At 44.8% G+C, this 26,332-nt stretch overlaps 1 protein-coding gene across 5 annotated transcripts in view; it reads left to right on the top strand.

Annotated features, from left to right (window-relative positions):
* GALNT9 (polypeptide N-acetylgalactosaminyltransferase 9) overlaps nucleotides 1-26,332 on the top strand; it is a 684,555-nt gene that overhangs the window by 459,664 nt on the left and 198,559 nt on the right. For 2 of the 5 annotated variants that reach the window (XM_044990518.1, XM_044990514.1), the window contains exon 1: nucleotides 7,586-7,842. The exons of the other annotated variants lie outside the window; for them this stretch is intronic. In XM_044990518.1, the coding sequence (XP_044846453.1) occupies nucleotides 7,599-7,842 (244 nt within the window). In that variant the 5' untranslated portion in view covers nucleotides 7,586-7,598. Of the gene's footprint in view, nucleotides 1-7,585; nucleotides 7,843-26,332 lie in introns of those variants that run through there. 5 annotated transcript variants of the gene reach the window in all.

Here is a 26,332-nt window from a genome sequence, read left to right as displayed (position 1 = left end):
GCTAGATCACTGCTCGAATGGGAGACCTCCAAGGAACAGCAAGGGTGCTGCAGGAAGTGCAGGTGTTCATGATGCGCTTTCCCTACTGAGTTAGCACTAAGCCAGTGTCCCCAGTTATCTTTTGGATGAGGCGCGGTAAGGACACTAGTCTAGGACTTGGGAGACCCGGATTCAATTCCATTCTCCAGCACAGACTTTTTGTGTGACCTTGGGCAAGTCACTTAGTCTTCCTATGCCTCAGTTCCCTATCTGTAAAATAGGGATAATAGCACTATCCTACCTCAGACGGGTGTGGAGGATAACAAGATTGTGTAGCACTCAGATACTATGGTAATGGAGGCCATATATGTTAAATAGGTTGAAGAGGAGGCGTTTCAAACTACCTTTGTTCATTAAAGATTCCATGATGTTCTTCATAAGTCAGGGTATTAATTCCAGAATCCAGTTGAGGCAGTTATATTATAGTCACCTAAATTCCCCCTGCAAGTGTCAACTGTAAAAAGTATTGCCTTATTCTTCCATTTTCTCTCCCAAATTATTGTTTAATATAGCAAATAGTTGCTGCATTTTGGCCTAGGGATGGCTAGAACAATCCCTGTGGAAAAGAGACTCTGGGATTCTTTAGGATGAAAGATGCTATATAAATGTAAGATTGTAATTATTGTATGTGCTGCAGTACCACTTCACAACAAGATGAGGGCATCAGCACTGTATGACTTGGTAATTTAACATAGAATTTAGGATGTTTACCTTTTAATAGTCAAGTATAAATGTAAGCAGGGTCTGAATGAATGCTTCCCTGACAGCTGGGAGGGGAAGAAACAATGGGTGTGTTTATGCAAATACAGTTTGCTCCTGTTCTGTTTACATATTCATCAGATACAGCTTTGTCAAAGTGATCAACTTTGGCTGGTGCCGGGTACAAATGACCTTAGTACTGAATGCAGGGGTAGTGAAATATGGTTACCAATGTTATAATTATTATAGGAATACAGGAAATCAGGACTGTGCTTAACCTGTCCCAAATGAGGGAGGGGTCACCCTCAGTTGAAAGAACCTCATTAAGCAGGGGCTCTGAAAGTAAGAGAAGTGGCTATAACAGGTGAAGTATGCACACTGTCAAGTGTTCTTCCTATACTGATTTAATGTGTTTCTTCCTACTGTTCAAAGACTAGAGCTAAGTAGGCTTCATTAGAAGCCTTTTTTGTTATTTTACTTGCTCAACCAGAGCTGAAACCAGTTGTGATAGGGCTGTGTTTCTGATCTGCCTGCCCAGAGCTGGAAATCACTGAGAGCAAAAATCACTTGTGGCAGGACTGTGTTTCCTGCACAGAGCTGAAATCACTAAGAGACTGGCTAGCAGGGGCAGCCAGTGGGAGCAGGCAGCTGGCAGGGGTGGCTGGAGGAAGCTCAGACAGTGGAGCAAGCATGGTGGTACTTACCCCCCCCCCACTCATGGCGGGAGGAGAATTCACACAGATGTACCTATGAACTCTGGGTCTGCACTGACCAGGCACAACAACTGTGAGTGGGGTGTTGCGGGGGTATGGGGACACACCACAAGAACTTGGGTGTTGGACTCAAGAACCTGAAGCAAAGGACACTGCCCAACGTATTCTGGGGATGGTGTCTTGCTCATGCTTTTGTGTTTGTGAATACCACTTGTGCTATTTTCTCAAGTTAATGCTAGGTTGCTTTTATTAAAGAAACTCTTTCTACCTCAGACTCTGTGCTTGCAAGAGGGGAAGAATTGCCTCTTAAAGGTGCCCAGAGGGTAGTGTGAAATTTGGGTGGAGGCTCGAGCTAGTTTTGGTTATATTGTTGAATAGACCCCCCCCCTAGATATTGAACCTGGCCCTTCTTGCTGCCCACTCCAACTGGCAGAAGGGTTACATAAAATATTACAGAATATTAAATTCAGTCTAACTTATATACTGGTAAATGCAGTTAGGATTTCATTATAAAGTGGTAGATATTATAGCATATATGAAAAAAATAGCTACTGCTAGGAGCTACATCTGCAAAATTTCCTTTGTCAGAAAATCTGCTTGTTTTACTTTAAAGAAAATGCTAGTTTTCAAATATTTTTCACATCATAATTTTCTGTCATCTCTCTTCATGCCCACTCTTTTTCAAAGATTATGTACCATCATGGTAAACCTTTTCAGATGTGATAGATCAGTCTTCCTATTGCTGTTATTTATAGAACTCAGTTGGGAAAAAATGGGAAAAAATCCATGTCAATTTTTTTTACAGTTTTTCTAGTAAAAATAAAAATTCCATCTAGATCTTTGGTACCAACTCCCCCCGCCCTCCCACAGGTGAAATAAACACCAATTCTTTTTTGGGGGTAGGGAAATTCTAGATGAAAAATTAAAATTCAAAAAATGTCAACTCTATTTACTTATCATTTTGTAAGCCCTAGCAGAGTGCCTGGTGCTGTACAAAACAAGATACGTGGATGCTCTTCTGAGGAGTAGCTTACCACTTAGTGGGTTGGAAAAGATGAGACGTAACCCAGGATGGATGCTGAGGATAGTGCTAAGTTATGATTCAGTTCTGTGGGTACGGAGCACCTTTATCTTCTGGTGATATCACATGATTGAAACCTTATAGCATCATTTTTTGCTTGTCTGCATGTTGGAGGAAGTGGTATTGTTAGTTTTTAGATGGTATGTTTCGATGTCACACACAAAGGAAAATAATACATGCTAAAATCTACCCCAAAACCCAATCCCCCCCGAAGAGGTGTGCTGGGCTGGTGGTAGGGGCTGGAAATGCCATCAGCAGTAGCTACAACAGATAGTGTTCTGAGGAGGGTTAGCACAGGCTCATTCCCCCAACCCCTGACCCTCCAAATCCCCTGGATTATTGTGTGGGAAAGCAGAGCTGAGGAAGTGTTACATTCTGTCCAGAAGGTGGTGAGTTTCCTGGTCATTCTGAGCTCCTGTAGGAATGAGCCTAGTAAGGGCTCTGCTCCCATATCACTCTTGGGGTCAATAGTTCCATAATTCCTGAAGAAGAGAGATCAGGAGGAGATTGTGGAAGATTAAGCCTTCACCTGCGACTTGTCCCATGCAGGGCTTTGAAGATGATAATGGAGCTATAACAACTCACACCCGCTGAGGATCTGTTCCCCCAAACTTTAAATTTAGACTCAGCATTAAATAGGGAGTTTGTGAAGAGAGCTGGAGTGACAAGTGCTCTGAACCCTGGCTACCTAAGAAGGTGGGTTGCTGCAGGTAGAATCAACTGAAGCTTTTTCAGCATCACTGTTTTTGTGTGTTGCAGTAATGGAGCCTGGAGGTCACAAAAGCATGGATCACTGTGGCCAGGTCAGCATACGAGAGACCTGGGTTCAGTTTTTGGGAAAGCCATGAGGCTATGAACCATCTTCACTCATTAGCAGTGACACCTAGGACAGGTTGTCTTTTCCTCTGCCTACAGTTATCTCCATCTTCAGCCTGCTGTTCTTCACTTCATCTTAGCAAGGCACTGGGATACCTGGAAGATGGAGGAGGAGATGTTGAACTAGGAGGCATCCACAGGTGGGGTAGCATTACACAACATGGTGTCTTGTGACATCTCCCAGCTGCTTCAGATAGATATTAATATGGGTGAGACGACTGAGCCCTGGGGGACTCGTGGAGGTAGAGAAGTATTACCCAACACAACAATAGGCAGTATGACTTAGTGGATAGGGCACTGGAATGGGACTGGCCACTGGCCAGATAGGTGACCTAGGGCGTGCTTCTTGCTCTGTGCCTTGGTTTCCCCATTTGTAAAATGAGGATCAGAGGTGATTGGAATTTTTTTTTCTAAATGTATTTTCATCAAAATATGCTGTTTCATTGAAACCAAAATCTTGTGCAGAGACATGTCAGTTTCAACCAGATATTCATCTGGACTGTTTCTCAGTCCAGAGCTATCCTGGCTCTTCTGACTAGAGAGAGAGCGAGAGAGTGCAGAACGGAAAATCTGACCCTCTCGAGAGGAAAACAGCCGTTTGGACAGTTCCATTTCATGAAAACATTTGAAAGGTTTTGTTTCATTCCAATATGAAATGAAAACAAACATTGAAATCTGAAATGTTGTCATAAAATGGAATGGTCAGCTCTACTAATGAAACTGACCTCCTTTGCAAAGTGCTTTGAGATCTGCAGATGAAAAGGTCTATGTAAGAATTAGATGATATTTATTTATTTAGCACTCTGGGGTTAGCCAGAGACAAGCGAGCAAAGCCACGTAAGCGTATTTCTATTGTACTACTGCATATGCACAAAAAGCTAACCAGGTAAAAATGTTTACTTAACAAAAGAAAATACTGTTATAGCCTAAACCACATTATGGATGAAATTATGCCTTTCAAAGAACCTATTTAAAGCTACTTTAGTGTGGAACACAAAAGGAAAAAAGAAAGCATGCTTGGTAAACTTCTGTGGTGGAGGTGTTTTTTATTCACTCCTGGGACCAATTGCCTGCTAGCAAGTCTGAATCCAAAGTGAATTCTTGCAGCCAGCTTGTAAACTTGGAGTTTATAACAGAAATACCTATGCTGACAGACTCTTAACTGTATCAGCAGCAGCAGGTCTTGCTATAATATATTAAATCACATAAAGGCATCTAATAAATTACGTTTGAGTATTAGTTGTGTGTTTTCCTACATCAAATTGGTAGTTTCCAGGAAAATATAACTGCTATGACAGACTTGTAACAAAAATAGTACTAAAATAATGAAATCATAAGTTGGTCACTGGAAAGTTACAAAACTCAGTTCCTTGAAGTCAATTCGAGTTTTGCTTTTGCCCTCAGTGAGATCAGGATCAGCCCCTACATTATATATTCTTAGGGGTTTTAATTTTTGTGTCGTATAAGCATCATTAGTCTATTCAAAATAGCCCAGTCCTATCCTGATCTATACAGTTAGACACCTCTTTGAGAGTGGTAAAGCTGCAAAGTTCTGTGGTCCATGCAGGAGGTCACAGTAGATTATCATAATGCACTATTATCATAATAGCTTTAATCTATCAAGCCAATTCTGCCCCTCTGCTTCACTATATAGGAAACCTAAATGAGCCACAAATGACCAGGAGAGACTTCCCCCAACGCAGCAGTAGCATAGGGCTGATTGTAAGTGGTTCTGCACACGTTACAAACTCCAACATAAGGGGCATGCTGGGTGTAGGAGGGTGTGTACCATGGAATGCTGTGCAGATTCTGTGCTGCAATACAGCCCAGAGGCAGCCTTGGAGAGGCTGCAGTAAATTAGAACAGCCCCAAGGGTGCTCTAACTTACACTGGGGTTGTGACCCCTGCAGCAGTGCAATGTGGGATAATGCCAACCTCCCTCCCCTCTCCCAGGGCAGTGTCTTCTCTACTGTGTCTCTTAGGTTACACAGCACAGAAGGTGGCCCTGGGAATCTATGGATGTTCTAGTTATTGAACAGCTCAAAGTTTATGGATGTTCAGAACTGGTGTTTTGGTGTGGATCTGCATTCTAGCAACCTTGCACAATTATGCTACCTTACTGGTCTGCCTCCAAAGACGGATAGAGCCAGTGGGGTTTCTGTTGACTTGGAGGCAGAGCACTACTTAGCTGCTAGACTGCACTGTTATTGGCACAGAAGGATGTTATTATTTTCAGTCCTTAAGTCAGTCAGAAGCTACTAACTGAAGGGTTTGTCCATCTTTTGTTAATGAGGCTTACGGCTTGGAGATCTTGTGGGATCTTTAGCAACTGCTGGATGTTCAAATAGCAGCACTGGCCTAGAGTACTTTTCTCCCTGTGTTGGGCAAGAAGGCTGAAACTTCTGAATGTTCCCAGTCAGGGGCGGCTCTAGGAATTTGGCCGCCCCAAGCATGGCGGCACGCCGCGGGGGACGCGCTGGTGGTCGCCGGTCCCGCGGCTCCGGGGGACCTCCCACAGATGTGCCTGCGGAGGGTTCGCTGGTCCCGCGGCTCCGGTGGAGCATCCGCAGGCATGCCTGCGGGAGGTCCACCGGAGCCGCGGGACCAGCGGACCCTCCGCAGTCATGCCTGTGGGAGGTCCGCCGGAGCCGCCTGCCACCCTCCCGGCAAAATGCCGCCCCAAGCGCATGCTTGGCATGCTGGGGTCTGGAGCCGGCCCTGTTCCCAGTTATTCTCTCCTTTAGCTTGGATCACTAGTCAATGCGCTCCACTTGGGATAGCTCCAGAGAGCAAGTGTGGAAAAATCAGGACGGGGTGGGAGGTAGTAGGCGCCTATATAAGAAAAAGCCCCAAATATCGGGACTGACTCTAAAAAATCGGAACATCTGGTCACCCTAGCTATGACTGAAGATCATTCGGAAACTCAGCTGGTGCTGAATATAGCTGCCTTCTGCTTAGGGCTACCTCTTGCTGGGAGCATATCACACAGTTCATTTCCAGGTGCAATTCAAGGTGTGATGTCTATAAAACAGTTTCAGCCCTGAGTACTTAGAAGACTGTCTTGTCTTTCTCCTTGCGTTCGTGGGATGCTCAAGGTGGCTGGGTCCTAGGTGTTCTTTTTGGCTGGGGCAGGACATTCTCGGTAGTGAATAAAAATAATGGATTTTGTAGGATTGTTGGTTTAAATACAAGAAATCACAAAATCCCTTGGTGTTTTAGAAATCCAGTCATCTTGAACTAAGCAGCTTTCGCTAACCTGTGGGGGGGAAGGGGGGGGATCCCCTGTGCTTTTGGTGCTTGACTATCTTAGACATCGTCAGGAGCAATCGCAGGCGCACACCTGTCTTGGATGGTTAAGACACAAGGAATCCTGCCTCTTGGCAGGAGCTTTTAGCCTAGATGAGCCTTGTGGTCCTTTGTAACCCCTAGGGCGCTACGCTTCTACTCCCCTTCAGTCCCCTTCTTCTCCCCGGCCCCCGAGGACCGGCTCTGTGCCAGCAGGCAGAGGGTGACCAGCCAGCAGGTGTGGGGGTGGGGGGTAACAGGAGCCTGGAGCAGAGAGCGCCCCCAAAAGCGGGCCTGTCCCTATACAATGGGGCCACCTGGTCCCCCGAGCAGCCGGGGGGCGGGGGTGGAAGGGGGAGCGGCGCCGGGCGCGCTGGCCCGGCTGAGGCGCGGGGCGGCACCCAGGAGCGCAGGGGGCGAGCGGGGTGCCCGAGGCAGGCGGCTGAGCCCCCCCGGCTGTGGCTGGAGCGGCGCAGCGCCCCCCAGCGGCAGCGAGGGGCGGAGCGGCCGGGCCGTTCGCGTCGCGGCTCCCGAGCGCGTCACTTGGCAGCGGCGCCGCGCGCTGGGGGCGGGGCGGGGCGGGGCCAGCCCGCCGCACTCTCGCTGTCCGCCGGAGCCAGCGGGGCCGCCCGCTCCTGTCGCGCCGCTGCCTGCGCGGAGCCCGGGGGCCGGGCGGGGGGCGGGGCGGGGCGGGGGCAGCGGCTCCGCGGAGGCGCCCTGGGGCCGGATCCCGCCCCGCAGCTCCGCGCGGGCCGCAGGGGGGAGCCGCGTGCCCGGGGAGCGCCCGCGTGGTGCTGAAGGACAGCTCCGCTCCGCTCCGGCCGAGGGGCCCCGCCGCCCATGCCGCCGCTGCCCGGGCCGCCCCGGCTGCCATGCCTTGAGGCTCCCCGCGCCCGGCGGCTGCCATGGCGGCGGCACGGAGAATCAAAACTTTGTTGACGGTGAACATCTTGGTCTTCGTGGGGATCATCCTCTTCTCCGTGTACTGCCGGCTGCAGGAGCGCTCCCCGGAGCTGGTGCAGATCGTGCGCAGCGCCGACCGCCGGCTCCGGAGCCGCCACGCCAAGGGGCTGGGCGGCCTGGGCGAGCGGGAGGCCATCCTGCAGCGCCTGGACCACCTGGAGGAAGTGGTGTACAACCAGCTCAATGGTGAGCGGCCCCCGGCTCCGAGCCCGGCCTGGAGCTCAGTCCCTGCCCCCCGGGGGCACGGCTGGTCGCCTCCGGCAGAGCGGGGAAGCACGTGGGCGGTGGTGCCCGCGGGGCAGGGGGAGGGGGAGGACTCCCCTCTGTGCTTATGGTCAGTATCCCCTGTTGCCAGGGAGGTGGAAGTGAACAGAGGGGGAAAGGGAGGTGCGTGTCCACCAGTAGTTGTGAATTACCTCGTTTTCAGGTCTACAGTTTGCCCCAAAGTTTGTTGGTCAGATGTCTGAAAAAAATAATAATTTTGAAGTAAGGGATGGATGGGAACTTTGTGTGTGTGTGTGTGTGCCTGTAAACACACGTGCACCGATTTAAATATCGGATTTATTAGCAATCAGTGCCTAACCTGGAATCACATTGCCATGTTTGGTTTCAACATTTACTTTCAAACTCACGTCTGTTACATTTGTGCCGTTGTTGATAGTACCATGTGGTTCTTTAAGGACACTGGCACGTAAATCTGATAAAATCTTGGGGGGAGGAAATAACAAAGTATGCACTTCTTTTTTTTTTTTTTTACTGGACTCAATTCTGATTCACCAGCCTTGAAAAGTCTCATTAGATATACAAATGAGATCATGTTTCATGTTAGATAGAACATGCTAATTGATCAAAGTTACCACAGTCTTTCATACAGAAACTGGTGCTGGAATGACAAGTGCATTGAAATTTGCAAAGATTCATAAACTGCTGAAATGTGAAATACTGGGGGATTAAGTATAGAATTAAATACATGAGTGCTTTGGACAAGAAGAGAGCGAAGGAATAAATGTTACAGTTACAATATAATGTAACATATGCCTTAAATTTAGTGCCCGATAAAACTTATACATATTTTTAAATTATAGCAAATGTGCTTGCAATTGGATTGTAAGAATCTTCTTAATCATAACATTGATTTAACAAAGGCTGCTGCAGCCCCAAAATGCAGAAAAACTCTAAGGTTAGTGTTAATGTGTATTGCTGCCTCCTCCTCCCCCTATTTTCTGAATGATGGTATACATCTAAACAGTTAGACTATTATGGTAATAAGTAGTGCACGCAGGCAAGTAATAACATAGCACAGACTGTTCCCTCCTCAGCTCCCTCACATATGCAAGTGTGTGTGTGTGTATCACATACAAATACAAACAAATGAGCATGAGAGAGTTGTGTCTACAGTTGGGTGTTTTACTAACAGCTCAAAGGAGATGTCAAGAATAAGCAAATTTAGGGATAAATCCTGCCCCCAGCTGAACCCCAGCAATAGGGGGACTGGACTGCAGTGGATCAGTCCACACCCTGTGCCCAGCAGAGTGGGCTGTGTGAGGCTCTCTGGGCTCCAGTGCTCAGAGTTGTTTTGAGGAAGGATGGGAAAGAGCAGAGCTTGTTCCTCTGAATATTTCACCCAGGGAAGTGTGGGTGCAGGTGCCATAGGGATGCTGTAGTGGTTGCAGAGCAGTTCTGCTGCTGATCCACAGGTGGTGGGGCAGATTCCTTCTTTCCAAGCCCAAATCCCCAACAGCCCAGTTAATTACACTGTGTACTGGGGATAGGATTTTGCCCCTAGCGCATTGAGTTTTAGGTGACTGCATGCATAAGGTGTGATTTTAGGTGGAATCTTAATACCAGTGAGATCAGTCCTGCTTGATAACTTCTCTGGAAGTCAATGGGAGCTCTCAGTGTGCCAGGCATAAAGAGCCAGGCAGGCACCACGGCATGTGGTTGCCGTGAGCTTGCATTAAACAGGAAGTTCTTTGTAATTTCGATTGTTTTTGTTGGCAATTTGCTGGGTATGGGGGATCCATTTGTATTATATGCCATTTGGCCAACAAAAAGTCTCTGGGCCTTTGCTAAGTTACATAAGTGAATACTCAGGACAAGCTCCACTGAAATCAGTCGAGTTGCCTTGGTATAAGTGCATTCAGAATCAGGCCACCTATGTTGGGTTAGGCTCATGTGTTTTCTCTTTTAACATCATGACTCATTATTCAGCAGGAAACACTTTGCTCTTACACTGTAATTGCAAGTAAGTCTGTTTATGAAAGTGTTATGTACTGCCTTAGGGAAAGCCCATGATATTCGATACAGGTTCAAATTGCTCTAGAGCTGTGCAGTTTCATCCTGGTACCCACAACACTATTGCTCTACATCTGGGTTTCCTAAACTTTGTCATAATATTTGTCCTCTTAGGTGAGAGAGAGTTCCCAGGCCTTCTCTAATGTTATCTTTTATTGGGACCAGCGATCCATTGGGGATGCAGACTGTAATCATAAGGGCTCTGATCCTGCATTCCTTGTACACATTAAATCTCAGAGCCGTCAGTGAGTAATGGCAGTGCAGGATGGGGACTGGGGCAGCTCATTCATTTTTCCCCTTATTGTTGAGTCATTTCCACGTTGGTCTCAGCAAATGAAGAACCATCTACTGAGTACTTAGTATTTGGTAAGGAATACCCCAGTATTCCATACTGGGCTCTGATTATGCTTAGTCCTAAACAAAGAAGACCTCATTTATATTTTCCATGGACCTGCCTGAAGCACCAGTCATAGAGAAAGGACCTTCCGCAGGGAGACCAGCTTCATAGTTTGAAACATGCTGGTCAAAAAACCTGTCTCCCCTATTTGCTTCCATTCAACCAAGAAAATGTTATCATACTACTTAGAACTCACCTTCTCTAGAAAGAAAAAAAAAAGGGCAGGGGGGGACGGGACAGGGAAAGAGTTACATGTGTATCATGTGCCAGCTCAAAACTGTTCAGCTGAAGTCCACAGGCAACAACCATATAAACTTTCAATTCTGAATAAAATGTACCAATATCCCTTCATCCATGCAACGCCCACAAAAATGCCTATACTAAAGTTCATATGTGAAAGCCACTGCAAGTAAGTATAATCCTAAGAATTATATCTCGTGAAACGGGAAGAATTTTTAAAATTGTATGAATAAAAATTGCCACGCATCTCTGTATAAATGTGCAAACGTACAATTGTTTTCAATATACTGATCCTCTGAATTCCCATTGTCTTAGAAAATACGTATTTCTGAAAGCTTCCAGCATACCCAGCTGCTGCTTGCTGCAGAAGTAAGGCAGCAAGGGGGAATCATGTGACTAAAGAATTTACTTGATAGGGTTTATATAAATCTCTTAAATTCATGGCTTTCAAAATATCATCTGTACTGAACACTGAACTATTCTAGATACAGTTCATCAATCTATGTATTATCCCAAATTTGTTCTAATGTTTCTTTTCAGTGAATATTACTTATCTAAAAGTCAACATTGATATTATGGCAGGAATAACAGACAGCAATTTATGAAGTAGAATAATAATTTCTGATCATTCTGTTTTTTTATCTTGCAGCAAGATTTAATTGACTAGGTTTTCCCTAATTAGTTCTGCATCTGACTCTGTTGCTAATAATTTACCATAGAGAGTGAAAAATGTTTAATATCCCTAACTAGTGCATAACCTTTCGTGCCAAAAGCAATTGAAGGGTCAGACTGCAATTTTACTGTAATAGCCTTTTCCCCTTTTCACTGTCTCTTTCCAGAAATACACAACAATCAATACAGCATGTAATTAGATTTCATTCAATCTGAAAAGATTAAGAGAGTTTTCATCTTCTCTTTATGTATGCTCACATCATGCCTTCCTACCCATGGTTTCCTTATTAGACCTCTTTGTCCTTAGGTTGCAGACATAGAGGGATAACTTTTGAATATTCTCTTTAATTCAGCAGATTATCATTCTTTACACATAATAATTTGATTTTGTTCTCTTTGGGAAGATTAAATACAACAGCAATTTTCAGTGTGATAAATGGATCTCAAATTGCATATGTATTGCACGGAGGGAAGAAGTGGACATTTCACATAATTGCAGCACGCAGACTTAAAATTATGTAAATAGCAAGTCCTGGACACAGACGACTGATTCATGCAGGCTCTGATTCCTGATTTTAGAGTGTACTGGAAGCAAAGTGATTGCATTTAAAATTCAGTTGGGCAATCTGCATACTTAAGAGGTACAGCAGTATTTTTAAAAGGACAGTTTATCCTGTGCAGGTTAGGAACTGGCTGAAAATGAGCCTTTTCAAATTTCCATATGGGTGATAAGGGTTGGAAACAGGCTGCAAATGAATCATTTTAAATGTTCACATCAGATTTGTCAAAAAGAAGCTTTTACAGCTAGAGTCTTTCAGATGAAGGGTAATTCCTTTGCAGAAAGAAGAGGCAAAGCCATGTGTATAAGAGGGAGGATTAAGTGTGACTGCTAGCTTTGCATTAATGAAACTGCTCCTTTCGGAGACCAGAGAGAGAGAGTCTTCCATTGTAACTATTTCATTTGATTATCCCGTGATGCTAACACACATCTGATAACATTAGCACTTAATTATTCTCAAGAAGCAGCTACTCAGTTTGGGGGACTGCTCTCAGCCGTGCATTTGTCTCATAATATTTAGGGCTCATTCTTGCAGTGCCCCTGGGAGCTTTTCAGGACTGCAGGATTGGGTGATGTGGAGGCAGGAGGAGAAAGTATCAAAGTAGATTTATTAAAAAAGCTGTGCTGAGTTCATCCGTTAGTCAAATGGCTTAGGATAAATATTTACATATTTCAAGCCAGTTCCTCAAGCTGGTAGAAATCAGCATTGCTCCAGATCTGGCCTTCATGTTGCAAAATAATTGTAGAGGCTCCGTTCTGATCTCATGTCAGTTTTACCACAGTATAACTCCACTGACTTCAACTGAGTTACTCTTGATTAGGTTGATGAGCGGAGAATTGAGACCAGACAATGCATCATGGTTTTTCTAGAGTTTTAGAGCTCAAATCTCCACTGCTTTGGCCCTTGCGTAGTCATTTACCTGCACAAAGCTGCGTGCAATACACAACCCAGTCAGAACGGTAGCATTTGCACCCACTTTGCATGGTTTTAAATGACAACACAGTGGGGAATTGGACCCTTAAAGTCCCAGGGTGAAATTCTGGCTCCATTGAAGTCAAGGATAAAACTCCCAATGATTTCAACTGGGCCAAGATGAGGGGGAAAAACATGAAGAGTGGATTTATGGGTTGGCTCCATAAAAATTCAACATATTCCTTTTTATTTATTTATTTATTATTTTTTCCAGATACAACAAATATACCAAAATACCAGATTGATCATCATACACAAAGTAAATCAAGTTGGTTAGAGTAAAGGGAGGGGAGGGGAAGCGACATATCTGTCTACAGGGTCTACATTAATCCTAGACCTCTAAAAAGGCAGCCCAAATTGCTTTGAATTTTTGGGGCATTCCCTTTCTGTGGAATGCCAGTCATTCATTAGCTTCAAGGTCAGTTGTATCACTGAGCCACACATCAGTCGTTGGTGGGGATTTCTTTCCATTTTTGCAGGATTAATTGTTTTAGCGACCAAAGCTGCATGTTGGAACCATGGTGCCTTGTTACCAAGTAATCTCCAGGTATCAGGAATATATCCAAGAATGAAACTTAGAGGGGGAGAGCGAGGCTCCAACCAGGGGTGAAAGTAACTTAAAGGACTTACCGGTATGACGGAGTTCTGAGCGGCAGCGTGGCCTCAACCGGAAGAGGCGGGGCCTCAACTGGAAGAGGTGGGGCCTTCCAATATTTAAAGGCCCTGGAGCTCCAGCTGTGGCTGGGAGCCCCAGGGCCTTTAAATCACCCTGGAGCTACCAGCTGCAGAGGTGGCCGGGAGCCCTAGGGTTCAGGGGTGAATTAAAGGGCCTGGGGCTCCGGCCGCCACAGAGCTCCGGGTCCTTTAAATCACTGTGGGAGCCCGGCTGCTGTAGCTCCGACGGGGATTTAAAGGGCCTAAGGCTCCCCGCAGCGGCAGGAGCACCGGGCCCTTTAAATCCTCGCCCGAGCCCAGTTGCCGGAGCTCCAGTGGGGATTTAAAGGGCCCGGGGCTCCCCGCAGCGGCTGGAGCCCTGGGCCCTTTAAATCACCGCCGCGGAAGCCAGTCCAGTCCGGCACGGCATACTGGATCTTGCCGGTACGCCGTACCAGACCAGACCAGCTTACTTTCACCTCTGACTCCAACTTCAATATCAAATTGGTCCTTTGATCCACCTCATACAGAAATTCTTGATACAGGGGCACTTCCAAAACATATGAGCTAATGTAGCCCCAAGGGAGTTACCAACTGTGGTCAGCATTAATGAGACCCATTACCTTTAGCCTATCTGAAAAAGCTGTAGTCTCAGGTCTGTTAGCCTTTTTCTTAAGTCAGTGTGCCAACAGCTTGCCAGTTCTCTTGCCAGATTCCCAGTAGTTTTGCTTCAAACAGAATAAAACAAACTCAGCCTATTTGGGCAGAAGTTTGTTGATTTCATATCTTAGATTGATAAGGGTTCTGAGTTTCTCTGGGTCAGGGCAGAAGTCTAGTGTACGTCCAAGGCCTTAATTTCCTTTGCAAGGGTATCAATTCTGTGTTCCCTCCATTTCTTTTTAAAGGTGGTATAAGAGATGATACGGGCTCTGATGAAGCCTTTAAAGACTTCCCAAAGTGTGGGAGCTGATGAAGTTGTGGGGGGCGTTTTAAAAAAAATCCTAACTCTGGCTGGCTGGAGTTAACAAATGATGTTATCAAGAATTGGGTCTAGACTTTTATTAAAGTCTCCAGTTGTTATAATAGCATGTTGACGCATGTCATTTATACTCATAACAATTATGAAAAACTGGGATCATCCTAGTTTGATTAAAGTATTTAAAGTATCTTACTGTATTGGGCATCTGATATACTAACAGTGGTTTTCTATATTATGTTCTTTCTTGCTTTGTAGCTGGTAAGCAAACATACTCTGACATAAATTATGTTTTATAGCTGACTCATTTGTTTATGACTTTTCTGTCTAACATATAGAAATGGAATCATTTGTACTGTGTAATATTAAAATTAACATTTACAATGGTGCCAAAGAAAAAATAGTTATTTGACTGATGTTATTTCACTGCCTTTGAAAAGATGTTCCCTGTTCTGTTCTATTTCTTTGTGAATCTGGTTAGAGTTTGGATAGTACATAAAGGACTGTCATTTTTCTAGTGGAGGGCTAATACAATTTGGTTTTTTCATCCGTGTCAACTGACTGGCAGATTTAAGGGTTTATGCTGACCATAAAACATGGCTGTGATTTAAACCATTGGATTGTTGTTGCTTTCTTGTTTTGTTAGTTTGTTTTTAAGTAAATGAAGGAAGTGAAAAATCAAGAGTATCATTTAAAAAATGCAGTTTCAGGCACTGAGCACATGGCTGTTCTCCAAGGAAATTAGAAGATTTATGAATCTAATGAAGAGAAATGAGTCATTTTTAACAAATCTCCCTTTTATTAATGCTCTTCTCTAACCCCTCTAGTGCACATGCTCTCTTACTATATGTGGCATACTTTTTTGTTTGTGGATTTGCACTTGTTGGTCCCTTCCAGCATTTCTTTTAATACTAGTAAACTGGACACACAATAAAAGAAAATAATTTAGGGTGCTCTGGGTCACAGGAAGTAAGGGAGCCATTGGGAGCAGAGGCACTGCGCTAAGAGAGTTTTAGCCCCATTGACTGAAATGTTCCGCTGAAACACAGGACATTTTAGCTCCTGAGAGTGGAAGATCAGACATGAAGATCCTTCCCATGTCTAGGTATCCCGCTCGGAAGAGGTTCAGGATATTTCGTCAAAGTCAATGAAATATGTTAACAATATACTTTTTAAAAATCGGTCTATAACACTAGGTCTTTAAGGCTCCAGTTCATCAGAGCCCTTTAGCATGTGCATATCTTTACAGGCATACTCAAGTCTGTTGTTTTTCAGGCCCTGAATTTAGCAATGCATGTAAGCACATGCTTACTTTAAAACGCATGTTTTTAAGTCCATCCCCCATTCAGCAAAACACTTAGGTGCATGCTTAAGTCCCATTGCCTTAAAGTTAAGCATGTGTTTAAAGGCTTTCCTGAATTGGGGCCTAGCTGAATAGTAGTAAAAATCAGTGAGGTCTAACCCAAAGACCATTGAGGTCAATGGAAGGCCTCTCATTGATTACAGAGGACACCGGATGGGCCCCTAAGTAAGCTATCAGTTCCGCTCATAAGGAGCATGTGAGTGCAGCTTCTGTCTGTTGGAGAATGGGACAGCTCCTGGTTTGAATGGTTCTTTCAGAGCTTTCATACTGTAGATTAAGCTCTTAACATGAATTAAAGAGGAGAAAACATAATTTAGTAACTTTGTTCAGACAGTAGGGAAGGCAAGGATCTTCACTGTACTTCCAAAACATTTATCTCACTTTGCAAGAGATCACAGAATCATCTGGCAATATGCTCCCAGGTACTGTGAATCAGATTGTCATAGTGGGTACCACAAAGAAATCCTGCCTATGTGTTTGGTAAGTCTTATAAATTTAAAACCTTGAACTGGATTACTTCATACAGTCACCGTGGTATGTCCCCACAGGGGTATGTGACAAAGTGGGGAAGGGTGATATAACCAGATCTACCCAGGGCTGGTGACGAAGGGACAGGTGAAAACACCAATTTAACCCATGACATCCTTTGGAAAAATAGCTTATGAAGCTACATCAAAAGCATTGAAAATTAAAGTTGTCGTGGGTTACAGACAGTAACTTAAATGTAATGGCTGTTAGTGGATAGCCCAGTCCAAGTATGCACAGCTCCTGGAGGTTTGTAGCTCAACAGGAGCAGAGTCCTACTCATATATTGATGAATCTTGTCATCTTTTCTCAGTCCACAGCCAAGGTGCCATGGAAATGACCATGCACGTATGTGATACTGCAGTAGATGGAAATGTGATTTTGTTGTAAACAGATGTGTGGCCATTTCTGTCATGTGACGGTTTGGGTTTTCCTGGCAGTCATGTGGTACATTTTTGACCATTCCTAGTGCTCCCTCTGATGCTCAGATTTCAGAGGGGATTCAGTGATCTTTTACAATGCAACCTCGTATTCCAGCAGGTCAGCATCCTTTAAACTGGTAATGTACAGCCCATGGGCCAGGTTCGCTCCTGAACCACGAGTCACTTGGCTCAGGGGTGAGGAAGGTGTCATCCGGGAGTAGGTTCCCTAGTTCTCAAGCTGCCCTGGCTTCCCCGGCTGAAGGGGTCTGGGGACCTTAGGGAGCCCCACTGTGATTGCTTTAGGGGAGATTTACTCCACCTCTACCACTCTTCCTCCCCTGATACAGCCCCTCTGCCAAAGGAGGGGAAACTGGAGCAGGCTTTCCCACCACGAGAATTTCTCAACTGATCAGTCTGCATCTGCTGTGCACTACTCAGACAGCACTAAGGGAGTGAAATGGGCTGAACATCTGGCCTCATAAAAATTAGTCGACCTGTTAGTCCATCTTGTCCATTCCCTTACTTGTGCAGAAGTATCTGCTACAGCTCTTTCAGGATCTAATATAAATCAAGCAATGTGGGGGTTTATGCGGCTTTTCTTGGGAGACCGTTCCCCAGTCAGGCAGACTTCATTTTTAGGAAATGATTTTTATACCAGCTTAACGATCCTTTTTTTTTTCAATTTCATTTCATTACCCCCATTAATCCATGTAGGCAGTTGGATCTTTCAAGAACCTAGCAAACTCATGGATAATCCTAAATAATTAAAAAAAACTTCCTCTTACCTTGGTTTTTACTCTGGAGCAGTGGCACAGAGGGTTAATGGTCCTCTGAAACAGAGGAGATCAAGGATAATGTTGCCATTACAGGCTAATTTATAAATCACACAGGGACTTTCTTACGTTGATCTATGTCATTTGGTTTATTATGTTCTAAAACAACGTATTTCAAAGTCTGTGATCCTTACTTAGGGCTAAATTCAGCCCGAGTATGTGTGTGTACAAATCCCACAGACTTTAGTGGAAGATGGCGGGTGGTATTTGAGGGCAAAACTTTCTTTCCCCATTTGGCACACAATTTAAGTGTTTAGGGAACTTGTGCTTATTGTTTTGTCCTCTTTTTTTTCCTGGTGATTGCATTAGTACCGTATTGCAGCTGATTTAGTGGACTCAGAATTCAGAAAAGCCTTTGCAGTGGTTCTGTTCCTTACATTAGATCCCCCAGCCTCATTTCAGTTCCAAATGATTGGTTTGGTTTTTCTTTTTGTAATTTGTGCATCCTCTAGCTGAGAAGCATATTGAGTGAGGCTGGTTTCAGAACTCGATCTGATCATTGTACATTTGTCGTTCAGATTCTGGAAGTAAGAGGATGAAATTAATGAATTGCTTCAGGAAAAGGTACACCTGCTCACTGACTGCCACAGGATTAAGCTACCCAAGTGTCTTGCTTGTCCATCCTTGCTACTGGTATTGTGCCTTGGATGATGTGGGTGAGGGAGACAGCTTCTATCTCTACTTCATCAGGATGATTGAGATTAGGGTGACTAGATAGCAAGTGTGAAAAACAGGACAGGGGTGGAGGGTAATAGGAGCCTGTATAAGAAAGAGACCCAAATATCGGGACTGTCCCTATAAAATCGGGACATCTGGTCACCCTAATTGAGATAGCTGAGAGGCACTCTTGCTGCCAGACATTAGGGCTGAACTTGTGAGGACTGGTGGCTGGCCATTCTCCGGGGAGAAGGGTCCCAACTACTGTTAGTCTCTCTGTTCTGTCAGTTAGAAATCGTCAGCACAAGTAATCACACCTATATAGCCAGAAAGTCTCTGTCCTGGATTCTCTCCTGCACTTGAGATATGCTTGGGGTATCAGGGAGCCAGTCTTGCCTCCTGCTGCATTTGCTTCAGCCCCATCTGCATAAATTAGAGCAGCCTCTCAGAGGCTTATGTGAACTGGCTGTGGTTCTTATGGGACCTTATACCATTTGTAAATTGGTACAGTGAAGGTACACTCCATCCTACCCCCAGCACAGCCCTAACACCACTCAACCCACCCCCTAGGCCAAGATGTGTATGTGGAAGAGGGTAGTTGGTGTCAGAGCCATCTATATCCCTTCACCTCGGCTGAGCTTCCCTTCACTGGGAGAAATCTTAGCTGGACAGTTTGGGCCAGATTCTACCACTTGAGTAACAAAAAGTGGCCAGTACCAAGAGAAAAAAATCTGGGCCTCTATGCACAAGAAAAAGCTATAGAGCAGAATTGTGGAGGGCTGATATAAATAATCCAACTGGCTTCAAAGGGACTATGTGTTCACTATTATAAGGGCACCAATCTAGCCCACAGCGTACAAGGGGGTAATTAAAACCCAGATTGCTGCAGATTGGCACCTTATCACTGTTTGATTACAAGTGGTGCAGTAGTTTATGTCACCCGCCCCAACTATACTTTAACATGTGATAAGTGGATCATGGATGAAAATAGATCCTAGCAGGTATTTTTCAGCTCTTCCTTATCTATCTTGCATAGGCTCCCATAAATATTCATATAATGTGAGCACACGTATTATGTATGGAGATTTATCAAATGCTCTATTAGTCTCCATAAGGGGACACACACATATATATATCAGGTATTGCCATGCCCTGCAAAATATTCCCAGCTCCATAGTTCCGGGAGGGTAGTCAGTCTCTGTGGTATTGACAATATGTTATTAGTTTGTTTCCCCGAGGGGGGTTGCGAAAAGACTTGTCGGTAATGAATTAGCCGTTGTGTTTGGACAGAGTGAATAAAAGTGAAGTGCGAAGAGAGAACTTTAGAAAGCAAACCACATTCTGCCCCCTCTTTCCCCAATTCCCTGCCTCAGTATTGTTGTCATCAACACTAATTGCATGGACAATATAGAGCAGGGGTCAGCAGCCTTTCGGAAGTGATGTGCCGAGTCTTCATTTATTCCTTCTAATTTAAGGTGTTGCATGCCAGTAATACATTTTAATGTTCTTAGAAGGGCTCTTTCTACAAGTCTATGATATAGAACTAAACTATTGTTGTATGTAGAATAAATAAGATTTTTAAAATGTTTAAGAAGCTTCATTTAAAATTAAATTAAAATGCAGAGGGCCCCCCCCCCCCCGCCGACCGGTGGCCAGGACCTGGGCAGTGTGAGTGCCACTGAAAATCAGCTCGCGTGCCGCCTTCGGCACACGTGCCATAGGTTGCCTACTCCGATATAGAGGTATCATCGTTTGTACAGTATTGCTTGATGGCTTTTTTCAGATCGGCTTTAACAGTTGTTTTGTTTATTGGTTGTTTTTGTGTCTGGGGAAATGTCCCAAATTCTCACCTCTCTCGTGCTATGGAAGCCAATGGCCCAAATTCATCCCTGGTGTCATTGCAGTGCTTTCCAGTGATGAATTTGGCCAAATGAAACTGTTTCCAGCAATAGGGTGATCAGGATATGGCCAGCTACACTGTTGTATGAACAAAATGGAGGAGTTGTACCTTCTGATCTTCTCATGCATTAGTTACAGTAAGATGGGGAACAGGATCATTTCATTTGAGGGTCCATGACCTTTGAATGATCGCCACCTTAATATAGAACCCTAGAATTCTATCCACATATTGCACTCACATTTCCCTTATTACTGTAGTATCTGAACTCCTCACAATCTTTAATGGATTTATGCTCACAACACCGCGGTGCGGTGGACTGTGGTATTATCTCCATTTTTCAAATTGGAATTGAGGCCCAGAGAAACAAAGTAACTTGCCCAAGGTTACACAGTAAGGGCAGGTCTACACTAAGGGCGGGGGTCGAACTAGGGTACGCAAGTTCAGCTACGTGAATAGCGTAGCTGAACTCGAAGTACCCTAGTTCGAACTACTTACCCGTCCAGACACCGTGGGATCGAAGTCCGCGGCTCCAAGGTCGACTGCGCCACCGCCGTTTGCAGTGGTGGAGTACCGGAGTCGACCGGAGCATGCGGGTAGTTCGAACTATCGCGTCTAGATTAGACACGATAGTTCGAACTCCGAGAAGTCGAACTCACCGCGTCGACCCGGCAGGTAAGTGTAGACTAGCCCTAAGTCTGTGGTGGAGCAGGGACTTGAATCCAGATCCCTTGTGTCCTAGGTTAGTGCTCTAATTACCAGACCATCCTTATTTTCATGCAGGAAATAGGTGCTCTTTGCAGAGGAGCTTAATTTTCTTCAGTGGTATCCACCCAGAAAGCAGGAAATCTCCCCTGCATTCTCAGCAAGGATAAAAAAGTTTGTGTTTTGTTTAGTTTTTGTGGGCTTTTTTTTTTTTGGTAGGGTGATAAGGGTTAATTGGTTGTTTTTATCTGGATTCTTTTATGCAGTTTTTTTGTATTTTATTTGGCAGGGAGGCCTTGTTGCCCTTTTATAAATTGAATTAATTTTTCTACAGCTCCCAGATGCCTCTAGGAAATGCTTTAATAAATACACATTTTTTTTTATTATATTAACTCATTTTCCAACCGGCTTTGTGTTGTAGAAAAGATTGGCAGTGTTTTTTCCCCCATGCATACCAAACTGAAAGCAGTGATAAGACTAAATATATTCCTTGATTGAAATAGAATTGTATAACCCAAAGGTTAGTTTTCCTTGGGATTAAAATTTGTTGTCACACATAGGTTTCTTGTTGGAGATTCCTAGCCAGCTAGCCAAATGAAGAATGAGGCTATTGATAGCTACGCAGTTTTGCATCTCCAGAGAAATTCAATGCTATTAGCGGCTACTTTACTACCAACAGAAGCCAATTGAGTAAAAAGAGTTTGACGCTCCATGTGTTGATGTTGGCCAACAGACGGGGTTTACATGTTTCTATAAAATTGTTTTTATTATAATAGCACATGGAAACCCTGATCAGGGAGGTAGGCCCTATACACATGTGTAATAATCCTGACAGTCCTAGCATGTGATTAGGTGTAGGTAGGTACAACAAGCAGATGGGAATGGAGCATGAGGTAATATAGGATGTTTAATATAACAAGCAGCAGTCATGACACACAACTGCTTAGCCATTGAATTATTTGATGCCTACAAAACACTCAACAATGAGTAGGTTAGATGAGAAAGGAAGGCTGGTCCAGTGGTTCGGGTGCTAGCTTGGATCTTTTATTTCTCAGCTCTGCCTCGAACTTCCTGTGTCACTTTGGACAAGTCACGTAGTGTCTCTGTGCTTCAGTTCCCCAGATGTAAAACGAGGACGACAGCACGTCTTTATTTCCTGGAGGTGTTAGGAGGATAGATATCGTAAATGATTGTTAGGTGCTCAGATACTACAGTAGTAGCATCTATAGAAATACCTAAGATAAGAGAAAAATGCGCAGAGTCCATTACCTTATCACCTGCTGTTACCGTTACAAAACAAATGGGGAAGGGGTTGAGGTATTCTCCTATTGTTTCCCATCCTATGCTAAGTTTGTAAGCTCTTTGGGGCACAGAATGTAAGAACATAAGAACAGCCCTACTGGGTCAGACCAAAGATCCATCTAGCTCAGTATCCTGTCTTCTGACGGTGGCCAATGCAGGTGCCTCAGAAGGAATGAACAGAACAGGTAATCATCAAATGATCCATCCCATTGCCCATTCCCACCTTTTGGCAAACGGAGGCTAGGGACACCATCCCTGCCCATTCTGGCTAATAGCCACTGATGGACTTATCCGCCATGAACTTATCTAGTTCTTTTTTGAACCCGGTTATAGTCAAATGTCTTTCATTTGACTACATCTGCGCAGAATGCCTACTGCAATGGGTCCTTGATCCCTCTCTAAGGTTCTGTAGGTGCTACCATCATATAAATGAATCCAAAGTTGTAAAGAACAAGTCAGAGAGTGTAGCCCCTTCCAAACCTTGGTCAGGGAGCATAGTGCCATCATTCAGTTTTGGTGACTGTTTAGCCTATAGGTAGGAGTTAGTTTTAAGTGATCTTTGGAACTAAAAAGAAATATCTCCAGTGTGCATTTGTGACATAGCCTGCTAGAGCTTTCCATCATTACAAAAGGCTTGTTTAGCATCAAAAATAAATACATCTGACAACGTCAGTGCAATTATAAGTTCAATTTCCTTTAAGACATGTGTCGCTGTAAGCATAGCATTTTTTTAAACCTTTCATTCTCCCTTAGTGTTTACTTAAGGCTGGGTTAGAACTAAAACAGCTGTGCAGAAGAGTAGCAGTGGTGGATTAGCCACTGTGCCAATGCGGCCCATGCCCAGGGGCCCCGGCCAAGTGGGGCACCCCCGTGCCCCGACCCGCTCCACCCACCTGGTGCTCCTGTCGGGGAGCTGGGGAAGCTCCCATACCCTGACCCCGCTACCCCGAAGGAGTGCCAGGTGGTGGGGGGGCGGGGCAAGTTCCTGTGCCCCAACCTAATTTCCCCGGAACGAGTGCTGGGAGGGGGTTGGACTGCAGGCAGAAGGGGTGGGAAGGGGCCCCCACTTGCTCTGCCTCAGGGCCCCACAAAACCCTAATCTGTCTTTGAAGAGTAGAGAAGGGAATAGTAAGACCTTCCACCTCATGTGTGACTGCATTAGGACTCCCTGGATTGAGGCTGTTCACACGGGCAAGAGCAGGAGCTGCGTACCTGATACTCCCACCCATGGGAGCGTATGGCATGGAATCCTCATTTATACAAAAGTTAGGCAATGAAAAACTTGGAATGCACAGGGCCAGATTCTGATCTAAGTCCCTCCAGTTTTATACTGTGGTAACTATTGTCTTCAGTGGAGTTATTTTGTAGCTGATCCCCAACACTACAATAGCTCCATTTACCTGAATTAGTTTTCATCCAACAGAGAACTGATTCCCAAAGTGAGGTGGCTTCGGTGAGTCCTAGCAGGTGTTATTAGTCAATAGAGTTACCATGTGAAATCTCACGGTATCTCACCATATATAACCAAGTCACTCTTGCTGTCATTGGGGATGAGACTTTGTTCCCTCCTCACTGCTACTTTTTTTTTAAAGCCCATCAATGCATTCAGAAGTACATAAAATAGGGTTTAAAACTGCTGTTCATGTAATTAGAAGAGCAAACAGAAGGTAAGCAAAGATTGAAGAAAAGCTTCCATCAGCGAACAAAGATACAAGACTAGCTTTGAAGCTGGGACAGTGCCACCCATTGCAATGCCAGCATCCTACAGGCATACACTGCATCAGAAGGAAAACAATGGGACTGGCAAAGAGGGTGTGATTAGGAGCTATTCCTTCATTCCAATGGGCATGTCTGCATATGTTACACTATTAGTATTTAGGTAATCCTACTGAGAGCCATGTTGTCAAATTGGTTCGCTAGAAGCAGCAAAGACATCCTGGAGGTCATGGAAGAATGAGACTAACAGGGAAATATTTTGCAGCATGAGCTTTCGTGGGTGAATACCCACTTCTTCGGATGCACTTAGTGGTGGTTTCCTGGGGCAGGCTATATATAAGCAAGCAAAAGGGAAGCTAGATTCTGCTCTCATAGGTTAGATCAATCAGGGTGGATGAGGCCACTTCTGCAGTTGAGTATCTGAGAACAGAATCTGGAGATCCAGATTATGTTCTGTAATTTGGCATAATTCGTCCCATTGTCACTCTGATGTTTAGTCCTGAACTGATGGTGTAGAAAATTAAATGCAGGGGGAAGTGGAGCTCATTTGGGCATTTATTATTCTTTGTCATATCTAGCATAAAATCCTCTAAAGTTTTGTTGTGACTGTAGGATGGCCACCTTAAGATCTGCTAATTAAAAGTGTGGCCTGCAGTTGGGAGGTTGAAGTGTTCTCTACAGGTTTTTGTATTGAGTTGACTCATTGACTAATGTTGATTTTTGTCATTTATGAGCTGCTGATGGATTCCTTAGAAATGTGGTGCATGCTGGGTTTTGGCCGATGTACATACTGTGAGAGGAGGCATTGCGGGGTATAAGCATATATAACAGAGAAGTGGTGTAATTATCTTCCAGGTGAATGAGGAAGAGGGTCTGGACTGTTGGAAGGGAGGATCCCCCAGCTGGGCTCATTAAAATGGGTATATAAAGAGGAAAGGGGGATTGCCTGAAGCATTTGTGAGGGAAAGAAAGGTGTTGTCCTTCTATCCCGTGGAGGTAATAGGTCCAGGAAACATGGAGATGATGAAGCCTTGTTGCTTAATCACACGTGTTATGTCTAGGTGTTGCAGTGCTGGTGAGAATATGCTTGAGGACAGAGTTGTCAGGTAACCTAACCTCCATTTTAATTTACAGAACAGAGAGCTCACCCAAGGCCGGTTGAAACCGGTGGGATCTTAATAGTCCAGGATGGGTTGCCATAGTAACAAAACCCATGACAACCAAATACACAACATTGTAGGGTTTTAGCTAGAGAAGGACTGTAGATGCCTGATGGCCAGTGGAGTCCTGTTGGGATTATTTTCTTGGGTTCGTCTTCCAGTAGGAGGCCTTCTGTCTCTAGGTGGATTACACGAACTGGCTCTGTTGATCTGTTTCCTTATTTCCTCGAGGTGGGTCACTGTCCGCTTGAGAATGCTTGGTGGAGATTGGTTCTAGCTCGTGTTGGTCTCTGTCTGCGGCAGTAATGGAGGAGCGTCAGATACGGTTGTACCTCAGTGCTTGGTGGTCTCACCAATGGATCTTGTGGTGAAGTCAGACCCCTCAACTGCAGAGCTGAAGACTGCATGACTGGCAACAGGTGATCTACATGTCGCCGCCAGGTAAGGTTTCTCTGCAGTCCGGACTGTATAGGGTGGTGTTTGAGTGATGACCATCGGGACCCATTTAGCACCATGAAGTGTTCCGAGCCAAAACTGGACCTTCCCTGGGTAGATTCGGTCCTTTTGGCTGAGGTGCCTGATGGAGGGGTGGTACTTGAAATCGTGGTGGAATTTTTGCCAGTTTGTCTGGGTTTCCCATGGGTTTCCCAGCAGATCAAAGCAAGTGTCATCGATTGTCGTAGGTAGAAAGGCTGGGGAAGCCTGGGTCGTAGCTGAGGAAGCGTTGTTCTATAGGAAAGTAAGAAGGTATATTGGCCATATTGAATGGAGTGTTGTCCCATTGCTGATTGCCCATTTTCATTGTCTGCACAAATCTTTCAGCTAATCCGTTGGTGGAGATGATATTGTGCAGCAAATGTGGTGAAATAGTTGTGTGTGAGGATAAAGCCACAGAGACGAACCAGGTGTTGTGGCATCATCAAGTTGTTCTGGTGACCAAAACCGACTAAAGAGTTCCTCGTAGTTTTTGGATAGTACTCTCTCAGTATGTGGACTGCATTTGTGTAGAGACTTATGGCCATTTTACATCCATGGTGGCCAGGATGGTGTTTTCTGGAAGGTCACCAAATCAACGTGAATACGTTTGCCACAAGTGTTTTCAGGCCAAATTCCCATGTGGTGTAAGGAGATAGCTGGGAGTGCATTTCTTACACTCTGATATGACATACAAGTCTTTTGCCTTCTCTTCAATAGCACTGTCCAATTCAGGCCACCAAAAATAGCTTCGTGCAATTTCCTTCATGCGCACTGATTCCACAGGGGCGGAATCCAGCTGTTTCCGGGTTTGTGGATCTTGGGTAGTAGATAGAATAACCCTCGGGGCTCTAAG

The sequence above is a fragment of the Mauremys mutica genome, chromosome 16 (genome assembly GCF_020497125.1).
Source record: "Mauremys mutica isolate MM-2020 ecotype Southern chromosome 16, ASM2049712v1, whole genome shotgun sequence".
In the NCBI taxonomy this organism is placed as follows: Eukaryota; Metazoa; Chordata; order Testudines; family Geoemydidae; genus Mauremys; species Mauremys mutica.
This window is presented reverse-complemented; position numbering and strand designations above follow the sequence as displayed.